Raw genomic sequence first — 12,011 nt, 5'->3', positions numbered from 1 at the left:
CATGATGTATGTTCAGTTTTCTTTGGCCTTCTTCCCATTATTTTTGTTATTTTATTTTATAAAACTTACAATCTCTAATAGGTGAGTGAACATGAGAACACAATAGAATTGATTAACTTTCAAACTATTGTGAATTGTGATATATTGTGAAACCCATTCAGCTGCAAAATACGTTGTAGTCTTGATGGTTAGGATATTCGGCTCTACATCTACGATGATATATGTTTATTTAATAATGAGAAATGTTTCCAACACATAAATAGATAATAGATATCATCATATTATTGTTATCAAAAAAAAAAATATATATCATCATATTATTGGTGTAATTTAATGTTGCGGGCCACATATATTATAAAAAAAATCACAAACTCTCAAAATATCATTTCTTGTAATAGGTACCTTAAAGTACCTAATGACACATATTTAACAATTCATCTCTACAAGTTATCTTATCAAGAAAATAACTTAGTGTAGCCATTTTCTTCATATCTACTTAATTGCCTTGTCGTTGTTTTGATCTTTTAACAACGCATCTCAAGCAGTCATCTTGTTGTTATGAAAATCATATGGTGTGGTTCTTTTTTTTTAAAAAAAATCACCAGTCGCAATTACTCTATTCCAATCATGTTCCTCCAATAAATAAAGGGAAATTTGATTTTCTATACTTAGAAAATCTTAAAATTTTTTCCCTAAACCAAAAATTTAAACCCTAAAAAAACTATACATTTTTTTTTCAAAACCCCAAAAATACCCCCCTCACAATTCTCTCTCTCTGCATCATCTCTCTCTCTCTATCTCACCCCAACCGCCCACCCTCACCCGAACCACCCTCACCCACGAAAACCCTCACCCACGATCAACCCCAACCCGAACCACCCTCACCCACGGTCGTCGACCACCCTCACCCACGATCAACCCCAACCCGAACCACCCTCACCCACGAAAACCCCAACCCGAACCACCCTCACCCACGAATCCCAACCCCAACCCGAACGACGGTCAAAGCCCAGTTCACCGCCAGTCCCACGAATCCCAGGCCCCCCATCACCGAAGGTCGAAGCCCACGAATCTCAGGCCCCCTCTTCACCGCCGGTCCATCAAATCGAAAGCAAAAAAAAAAAAAAAAGGAAAAAAAGCCCCAGGTCCGATGGTCGGACCATGGGGTCCGATGGTCTTAAATAACTGCAACATAGACGATCATAAAAAATAAATTAAAAAATTCTGAATGCCGAAACAAATAGTTGGTCTACTAAAATTCCCTTCAAAGAGTCTAATGCGGAAAACTTCAAATACCATATGTACAAAAATAATTTTATCCAATTCTTCCAAATTCAAAAAATTTCAAATGTAGATTTAGACTATAGTATTCAATCTCATGAATCAAACAGGACATAATTAATATAGAGCGTAAATATTATTACACATATTAAAAAATAAAAATATAATTTAAAAATAATAAAAAAAAAAAAGATAACCTAATAAAATAGAGGGAAAAATAAATTTCATTACTAATATATATGTTGGGTCCGCCCCTTTTGTTGGGCTGGGACCATTAAGGGCTTAAGAAGGCCCATCATTTGCTTGTTCAATTAAAAGAAAAAAAAAAAGAGGAAGCAAGTGTTGTAGTGCTTCGTAAGCATCAAGCCAAAGAGAAAAGAAAGAAAAAAGAGAGGGAAAGAAGAGAAAGAAAGCTAGAGAGAGAAAGGGGTTTTGCCATTTTGCATTGAAGATCAAGTGGTGGATTCTCATCCATTTTAGCTCAAATTTTGGGTGGTGAATCCTTGCAAGACGCTCTACCAATCTACCGGTTCCGATTTGGCGATTGTCCTCTCTAAGGTGCTCTTTTACAATACCCACTTAGTGAGACCCAAACTTTTCTATTTGTGTATCCATCTTTTGAGATGATGATGAAAGTTGTATTGGTGATCCAAGATTGTTTAATCTTGATGTTGTTGTGAGGCTCTAGTTTACTAGAGAAGAACTTTGTAATCCCATTATTAAACTTTGGTGATAGTGGATGATTTGAGCAGACTACGGTCCCGTGATTTTTCCCGCATTGGGTTTCCACGTAAAAATCTTGGTGTCTCACTTTTATTCTTGATTTGTGTATTTTATATTGCTTGTGGTGCTTTGGTTGATATTTAATAATTGCTTGATTGGTGTTTGATAAGTATTCCATTTTTGACATACAAAGAGGGAAAATATTGTGGTTAATTGCAATAGGTTTTTCCACTAATAAAATAGAGTGGAAAAATAAATTTCATTACCAATATATATAATATAAATATTTGTAACGAAGATTATTGTATTGATCTTCTTGATTGATGCCAAAGTTTTTCTCATTCCCACATCAACGTCTTCTTCTGTGAGGGGTTCAAGAGCAGTCGTCTGAGAGTGGTTCAGTTCGGCTCAACGACGTCCTCCGTTTTAGATTTTTGTTTTCATTTATTAATTTACTATTATTAGTTTTATTCCAATTAATATTTTTATGGGGTTAAAATTATAAGGAGTTCACTCCTTAATTAATTTTAATGTTGTGATCGTGTTTATGTGTTGAAACTAATTTAGTTTTTCCATTAGTCTTGTCTTTTGACATGGTTCTTTAGTCTTGTCTTTTGACATGGTTTTTTAGTCTTTTCCTTTTAATTTTTTCTGGTTTGAGTCTTGTCTTTTGGCATGGGTTGTGTAGCTCAGAATCATCATGGTGCTATGGTAGAAGCATTCAAGAATGGGAAGATTGGATGTGTTCAACCCAAAATTGCTGAGATAATAGGCATTAAAGAAGCATTGAGTTGGATTGCAACTCATTCTTGGGATAGAGTCATGTTGCGAACAGATAACTTGGTGTGTGTCCAAGTGATTTAGAGCGGTATTTTATGCCTTCACAATTTGTGTTTTGCAAAAAAATCTGCAAATAAGTTGGCTCATTGCTTGGCAAGAGACTCTTGTTTCTCTACAGGTCGTGTGCTTCAGTTGGAGGACTGTTCCTCTGAAGTGCGTTCTATTGTTTTGAACGAATTTATTAATTAATAGATTTTATGATTTTTATTCAAAAAAATATATATTTGTAACAAAAAAAATAGATTTTACATTAACAAAATAAGGATGTATAATTTCAAATGAAAAAATAAATAAATTTATATTTATTTTCATTATTACATGTTAAATAAGGTGTAGATTATTTTCAAAATACATCTCAAAATTTCATTGAAATATGACATAATGATTTATAATAATAACCATTTCAAAAAAAATAGCAAATTAATAGAATAGAAATGATTTTAGTGACTTTAGTAAAAAAAAAAAATGTGAAAATATTTATTATATCACATATTTATGTGAATGAATATAACTTTTAAAAAAAATATATATTTTTATGGGGTAATGGAGCTAACAGAGTAGCAAGAAACGGAAGTAACCAAAAAAGTTAAGTGAATTAATTGACTGAGAAAATAAAAATATGTGGCATTTATTTATTGGAGGGACAAGGCTGGGATAAGGTAATTGGGACAGGTGATTCTTTTTCTTTTTTTTTCATGGTTAAAACTATTAAATCATTTTATTCCAAGTCAGATGCTCTTGCTTTTAGCTCATAATCATTAAATGCACGCCGAAAATTCATTTGAAATTATATACAGAGGCATAAGCCACATAATCTAAACAAAACAGTTTTTGCATGTACTCATACTTAGTAGGATTGATACCTAAATTTTTTTTTCAACGATCTTCGGAAATGCCATTTGAGTATTCTGTTAGAAAATTAAATAACTCAAGATACAATTTGTATATAATCTAGAACACAATGCTATATGGCTCAGGTGAACTTGTCATAGTGTATTGAGAAACTATACAATTTTCTTGTAAGTACTCAGCAAAAGGCTCCATGTGTTGTCCAGATTCTGTATAACGACCATAATATTTTCCTCCACGATCCGAATGAACAATCTTAATTACTCCCCCTAATTGTTTCTCAACCTCATTAATTTGAAATATTTTGAGCTTATCAAGAGCATCAGATTTTTCTTTGATCAAGTAGGTGAAGTGAGAAAAATCCTCTATGAAAGTTATAAAATACTTATTTTTGCATAACATATTAGAATAAGGTCCATTGATGTCAGTGTGGATAATTTCTAATAAAGATTGACTACAGTTAGCAATTTTCTTTCTTATTTTAGTCATTTTTTCACAAGTACAATCAGCACAAGTATCCCAACTAAAAGCATTAAGAGGAGGAAGAAATTTAGCTCTAATGAATCAATCAACCCTTGCTTTAGAAATATGACCCAATCTTTTATGCCATAATAATAAGGATGTTACCTTAATATAAGATCTCTTACCTACATTACTCAAAAAAATGAAAGAGAAAGCTAAGGAAATCAATGACAATTTGGAAAGACTATCAGAATTATTCAGAGTCAAACATAATGTCAACATCATGATTGACAAAAAAAAAATCATTATTGAACCGAAAGCGGAAACAAAACTAAATTCCTCGCGAAAGTAGGAACATATAAGGTATTGTTCAAGACAATCTTAACTCTAAATTGTAATTCAAGAATAAATATTCCAACATAAATACTATCGATTCCAACATCATTGCCACTTTAAGCTTTGACTCCCTCTCACTTAACTTCCTAAGATCCCTTAGCCCCTGGTTGTGCTTGCTTCTTTTCATATTTTTGTTGTCGAGTGAATTTCGCAACACCAAATTATATTGTATTGTTAATAACAAGAAGAATTTAATGTGTAAGAACAAGTGCGAGTATTCAACCTAGAATGGCGAGTACTCGACTGGGAATGAGAAACAATCAACGAAGGCTGGAAAATAACAATAAGACAGAGAATTATAGTGGTTCAGTCAGATTATGATCTGCTTAGTCCACTGTAGCAAGGGATTCGTAGGTGCCATTTCATGGTGGATCACATACGTCCTGACACATGCGAGTTGGATCCATCCTGTATAATGCGAGTTAAAGTTATGCGATCCGACTTAGGTCGTGCTCGCAGTACCTCGCTGGTCTTATCCTGGGCGAGGTCTAAACTTCGAGAAGTCTCTCGTGGACATTTCAGCTTTCATTGGAAATCTGAATATACGTGTCCTTTAAATAGGAGTCTGGTCTCGAGTTTCTAGGTGAGAGAAATCTCACTATAACACATGCCCCTAGTTTCACGATGTGACAGGTGCGGTCACAGAGGGAAAATATTGCTCGAGAGACAGGTGAAGGGCTGTCACGAGGAGGTGACCTTTTGGTTGTCCCATCGAGGGTTTCGAAAAATGACGGCTGTAATTATTACTTTTTATTGCATTTATGGTGCCACGTCACAAAAACTCCTCGGTTTTCGTGTAGGCGTGGCCATCGTTGGCCGTTGGATTGGGCGACCTTAGGCATTCTGGCTGCCACGTGTCGTGATCCCAATTAATGAGGGATATGGGTATTTAAACCCTTTGATACGAATCAAATCCTCCATTTTTCCCTCTTATTTCTTAACTTCCTTCTTCCCTCCCTTACAGAGACTTCAAAACCGTTTTCCTCTTTTGCCCAGATTTCTACCATTCTTTCCAAAATATCCTCAATCTTAGAAGTGATCGAGAGCAATCGCAGGGACAACTTGCTAAAACTAAAGGTTAGTTTCGAGTCTCACTGTATTTTTTTGTTTTCTGTGTTTGAGAAAGAATGTTTTTCTAGGTTTTGGTATTTTGAGGCTCTTTAGGAATGTATGTTTGTAAGGGATGAGGTTACGTTTTTTGGGTAAAAAACTGGGTAATCTTATGAAAAATGACCTGTAAATTGGAATAACCGCATACTGTGTAAGAAATATTTAAATAGGCGCTGTTTCGTACTTTGAATACCCGCGGGTATTCGGATGAACAGTTCGAATACTCGCACACTGACAGAATTTATTTACTTCTCATTATTGGCTAGATCTTTTAGGATTTTACATGCCGTGAGTTGAATTGCGAGAGTACTAATCGCTTTTCCAAATGGTGGGTGTGTCACAGTATTCTAATGGTCATATACGCGGTTATATGCCCCTTGAGATACTGTGATACACCCAGCCATTTGCGATATGCGTTAATATTCAAATGAGCGTACTCCTTGGCTGATAGGTAGTCTCGGAACGGTGGGAGTAACTCAGTAATTTCAGGGTCATGCTTGAGAACGCATGCCCCTTGAGTAACTGAGTTTCTCCTAGCCGTTTCTGGAGGTATACCGCTTGGCCCAGGATGCGTGGCTTATTCGCATCTCGACTCGCATATGGATGGGATGGTCAACATTCGTAAGGATGCTGACCATTCTATCAAGTGCGACTTTATAGTTTTAATGCGGGTGAGATCACTTATTTTTGTTTTCACACATTCATCACGCTGAAAAGATCTTCTATCTTTCAGATGAGCGACCTGTCGGATAGCCAACTGCTCGGCTCGGGAGGCCATGCATTCGATGGCGACGATGACCAGGAGGAAAACAGTTTTCTCCCAGCTTCGATTTCAGAAGTGGAGGTCGCGCCAATAGAGCTAGGCCCGATGTCATCTGCAGACATCGAAAGAATGGTGCAGGAACTCGCCGAACCTGGGACCGTCGATATTCGAGACAGCGAGTCTACGGTGTCGGCTCGCGACTACCTTATTCACTCGAGGCATGCTCCTGACGTCGAGGTCGAGGAGATGGACAATGACTGGACGGCCCCAGCTCGCGAATCAGGCGAGGATGAAGAAGAGGCGGAAGGGAGTGGGACAGACTCGGTCGATGACGCCCAGCTAAACGAGCCTTTCGCGTGCGAAGATCTCATTTCGAGGGTTACCAAATCAGACTTCACTACCTTTACGAGGTTAAATCTGCTGCAACTTGCATTTCAGCGACCTAAACTGACCCAGAGGGCGCACCTTCCTTTCACCAACCCTGCGATTATTCCCACAGAGGATGTGGTAATCTCAATACCCATTCTCTGATGTTGGGTATCAGTCCCTTTCCATCCCTTTATCGCAGCCATCCTTAAACGGTATGACGTATTGCCTTTTCAACTAACTCCAAATAGTTATCGCACTGCCCTGGCCTTTTACGCGATGTATATGGAGTACGTTCATAGGGCTTCATCGGTAGAAGAGTTCAGCTACTTTTACGATATAAAAAGTGTAGGCCTTCATAACGGTTTCTACTGCTTTAGCAAATGGGCGACTTCTGAAATCAATGGAGTAGAAGGAATGGTGTCGAACATGGGGGACTGGAAATCAAAATGGTTCTACATCTTCAAAGTCCCTGGGATTAGAACTGATTTTAATCGCAGACCTAGTACGTCGCGTGTTTTCTAACTTAGGCATTTTCTGAATTACTTTGAGATCTCATGCTAACTCGCTCTTTTTTGTTCTCGCAGATAGACCAGCTCGACCTGCACTTGACGCAACTCGCAGAGAAATAGCTAAAATTCTCGGGAGCCTTTCGGTACAAGATCGCGACTGGCGATTACTGTGTACAACTGCCAAGCTGCGAGAACACTAGCTGATTCCAGAGAACACAAGTCTTCAAAGAGAGCCAGTATACAAAGAGCCATCTGAGAGACAACAAGAGCGGATAGACAAACGCCTCTCCAAGCAAACTTCTCGACCAGTCCCAGGTAACATATCTTATGTTTACAAACTAGTGCCTTGAAATTTATCCATACTTATCCTTATTTATCCTCGTAGAGATGACATTTTTGAAGTCCGCGCCCGTCCTTAAAATGAAGCCAAATGGTGGAACAGCGACGACATTGCCCGTTATCGCCCAGAAGAGGAAGAGCGATGTTGTAACTACTCTTGCCGTAGATTCTTCCAAGAAGCTGGCTAAAACCACGCAGGACAAGGGGAAGAAAGTCATGATCGAGCCAACTGTCCGAGCCCGCGATTTTTTGGCTATGCAGGAGAAGTTTGTGGGTGAGGAGTTCATATCCAAGGCGGAGAAGATCCCTTCTGAGGAGCTTGTTCCGCGTTCTGTGGAGTTGGCTTCGCAGTCGATGACCCTGTTCCTGAAGGCTGTTGTCGCTGGTTCTAAGGAAGCTAACTCGCTGAAGAGGCACAATGCCCAGCTTCAGGAGAGCATGAAGAGGCTGAAACAAGAGGCGGCTAGAAAGGACAAAGAGCTTGAAGAACTTCGCAAGGCTAAGGAGCAGGCTGAGCTCGAGGCCAAGAACTCTCATGCGAAGATCGAGGAGATGGCTCGCGACTTAGAGGTCGAGAAGGAGAATGGGAAGAAACAGTATGATCAGGCAGTTTCTGATTATTTTTACACCACTCTTTCTAAAATCCCAGACTTCGACTTCTCTATCCTCGGAGCAGAGGCCACTGAGATGGTCGAGGCTTTTCGCGCCATGTCGCCTACTCAAACTCAAGGTGGTGGAGGGAATCTTCCTGAGGAGGCCGAGGGTGCGGATGCTGAGGAAGTCGAGAACGAGGCCGTTAGCAAAGTCGCGGATGAAACTGCTCCTGCTGCTCCAGATGCTTGACTTTTTTCTTCTATGTTTAAACTGTTATGCTTTTTGAATTTGCTCGTTTAGTTTTTATGCGGTACAGGGGTACTCGCACTCTGTACTTAGACAAATTTGCATTTTACTTTGGACAAGTTTATATCCTCGCGGGGATAATTATCCTTTAACATTTTCGCAGTACACGGGTACTCGCGTTTTTAATATATATATATATATATGCGACTTTAATTACAGCTTGGTGTAATAAGTAGAAATATTTACAAGTCTTGACAAAATTTGAAAATTTAACAAACATGAGGCATTTCCTTTATATAATCAATAGTACATTATGGCATATATACCCCCCTATACTTAGGATTTTTTTTTTTTTTATGAAAAATGTCTAAGTATAAGTACAAGAGCGAACATGGTTTAATAATGCGAGTACTATTGATAATATAATTTTAAACTCTCGCCATTCCAAGCTCGTGGAATCGCAGTACCATCGAGTGCTGCGAGTCGGTATGTGGCGTCACTAATTTTTTCCGCGATGAGATATGGTCCTTCCCAATTATCTCCAAAGACCCCATGTGTTGGGTTCTTGGTATTTGGCATTACCCTACTAAGGACCAAGTCTCCTGCTCGCAGGACCTTTACTTTCACCTTGGAGTTAAAGTATCTTGCAGTTCGCTGTTGGTAAGCCGCGTTTTTTAAGTGCGCTTGATCACATTTTTCCTCCAGAAGACCAAGGCAGAGTAACTGCTTTTCGTCGTTCTGCGAGATGTTGAAAACATCTCTTCATAGGGAACCTGCCCCGATTTCAACTGGCAACATGGCCTCGCACCCGTAAGAAAGTGAGAAGGGTGTTTCGCCAATTGTAGATCGAGGAGTTGTATTATAAGACCATAGTACTTGCGGTAACTCGTCTGGCCAAGCCCCTTTGCGATTTTCTAGTTTCCCTTTAATGGTGTGTTTTATTATTTTGTTAACAGCCTCAGTCTGTCAATTTCTTTGCGGGTAAGCAACCGCGGAGAATGCCTTTTTAATTCCCAAATCGTCGCATAGTTGTCGCATCTCCTTACAATCAAACTGTCTTCCATTGTCTGAGATAAGCTTGTATGGAATACCAAAGCGACAAATTATGGAGGTATATACAAACTCGTGCAATTTTGTTGCTGTGATGGTTGCGAGTGCTTTGGCTTCGGCCCATTTCGTGAAGTAATCCACTGTGACTACCGCATATTTGACTCCACCTTTCCCTTTAGGTAACTCGCCGATTAAGTCAATCCCCCATACTGCAAAGGGCCATGGACTTGTGATAGAATGGAGGTTACTTGGAGGTTGGTGGGTATATGTGGCTATTCGCTGGCACCTGTAACACTTCTTCGCAAATGCGAGAGCATCTTGTCGCAAGGTTGGCCAGTAATACCCTTGTCGCATGATTTTCAATGCAAGGGAGTTACCTTCGGTATGATTGCCACAAATCCCCTCATGTACCTCGCGAAGTATATAACCACAATCTTCCCCGCTAATGCATTTGAGTAGAGGTTGACTAAAACTTCTGCGATACAGCCTTTGGTCATATATTACATAACGGGCGGTTCGCTGTCGCAGCTTTCTTGCTTCTATTTTGTCATCAGGCAAGAGCCCCTTTTCCAGATATGCGACGATAGGAGTCATTCAGGTGATCTCCTAAACGGTATCTATTTCCATGATCTCTTCTTGATTTATAGTTGGGTAAGCCAATACATCTACCGGAATTACATCGAGCAATTCGGCTTCTCTAGTTGAGGCCAAACGGGCCAGTGCGTCTGCATGTGAATTTTGAGCACGCGGTACTCGAGACACAGTTTCTTTTTTGAATTTCTGCATTAGTTCGCAGACAATGGCTAAATATTTAACTAATCTCCTACCTCTTGCCAGATATTCTCCATTGACCTGGCATACCACGATTTAGGAGTCGCTAAAAGCCTGAAGGTACTCAACTTTCATCTCGAGAGCAAGTTTCAATCCTGCGATTAATGCTTCATACTCGGCTTCATTGTTAGATGCAAAAAATTCAAAACGTAAAGCAGTGTGTACCTTAAAATTATTGGGACTGATTAACAAGATCCCACTACCAGAACCTTCGCTATTTGAGGCTCCATCGACGTACAATGTCCACATCTCTCTGTTCGCTATAGCAATGTCGCTTCTATCTTCTATGAGTGCTACCTCGGTGTTGGGGAATTCAAGTATAAAATCTGCTAAGGCTTGCCCCTTGATCGCAGTTCTTGGTTTATACTTGATGTCGAACTGACTCAACTCCATCGCCCACTTCAACAATCTGCCCGATGCTTCTGGTTTTGCCAGAACTTGCCTTAAGGGGTAGTTCGTCAAAACTTCAATACTGTGAGCCTGGAAATAAGGTCGCAATTTTCTTGACGATGTTATTAAGGCAAATGCCAACTTCTCCATTTGGGGATAACGCGTCTCGGCATCCAGTAATCGCTTACTGACATAATACACCGGGTATTGACGTCCTTGGTCCTCGCGTACTAGTACCGAACTAATCGCATATTCCGACACTGCTAAATAGATGGATAAGACTTCACCGATCATTGGCTTTGACAAGATCGGAGGTTGTCCCAAGTGTGTTTTTAAAGCTTGAAAGGCCTGCTCGCACTTTTCGGTCCAATGGAACCTTTTGTTGCCTTTCAAAATCTGAAAAAACTCCTTGCACTTATCAAAAGATCTGGATATAAAGCGGTTTAAGGCTGCGACTTTACCTGTGAGGCTTTGAACTTCCTTTGGCTTGGTTGGTGATGGCATTTCCACCAATGCCCTGATCTTCGCAGGATTGGCCTCTATTCCTCGCAGGATTGGCTGTCACTGGGACAGTTCCCAAAGTGATTGGGAGCTTGATCATTCCTTTTATTGTTATGACGTCGCCTGTAAAACCATAAATGCTCGACGTCATAGGTCACAGATCCTTCTCCTGCAACCCCATTTGTTTGAATGCTTGGAAATGCAGCAGATTCACTGAACTCCCATTGTCGACAAGTATGCAATGGACATTATCCCCGCCAATATTGGCGATTATAACTAGTGCATCGGAATGCGGGTGATGGACCCATCTCGCATCACTCTCCATAAAGGTGATGTCATCACATTCCTTCTTGAAAAGTTTCTCGGGCCGCTCACTAAGATTGTTGACATTGGTGAACGGCTTTTCTTTAGCTTCTTTAGCATATCGCTCTTGTGACTTGCGAGAGTCCCCTGCGATATAAGGTCCTCCAATAATAGTTAGGATGTTGCGAGGTGTTCTAGAGCCACTCGTATTCTGGTTTTCTCCTTTGTCATCCGCTTGGGGATGACTTTCCTCGCTCTTCTTATACTTGTCGAACTTCCCTCTCCGAATTAGCTCCTCGATTTCATCTTGCAAGACCCAACATTCTAAGGTAGTATGACCAATGCCCTTGTGGTACTTACAGAATTTTTTGGGGTCTCTCCTGTCGCGATTTCCCCTGATGGGGGGCGGCTTCTTGAAGACTCCGTTTCTTTCTTCGATTGCATAAATATGATCT

General features: G+C 39.9%; 1 protein-coding gene across 1 annotated transcript; it reads right to left on the bottom strand.

The window, feature by feature from the left end:
* Nucleotides 1-9,447: 9,447 nt before the first annotated feature.
* LOC133034383 (uncharacterized) lies at nt 9,448-10,902 on the bottom strand. The gene is made up of 2 exons (XM_061109462.1): nt 10,746-10,902; nt 9,448-9,740 (listed from the first exon to the last, which is right to left on the bottom strand). The coding sequence occupies exons 1-2, from the start codon at nt 10,900-10,902 to the stop codon at nt 9,448-9,450; spliced, it is 450 nt and encodes a 149-aa protein (XP_060965445.1).
* Nucleotides 10,903-12,011: the final 1,109 nt, after the last annotated feature.

Source organism: Cannabis sativa, chromosome 2 (genome assembly GCF_029168945.1).
Source record: "Cannabis sativa cultivar Pink pepper isolate KNU-18-1 chromosome 2, ASM2916894v1, whole genome shotgun sequence".
Lineage (NCBI taxonomy): Eukaryota > Viridiplantae > Streptophyta > Magnoliopsida > Rosales > Cannabaceae > Cannabis > Cannabis sativa.
This window is presented reverse-complemented; position numbering and strand designations above follow the sequence as displayed.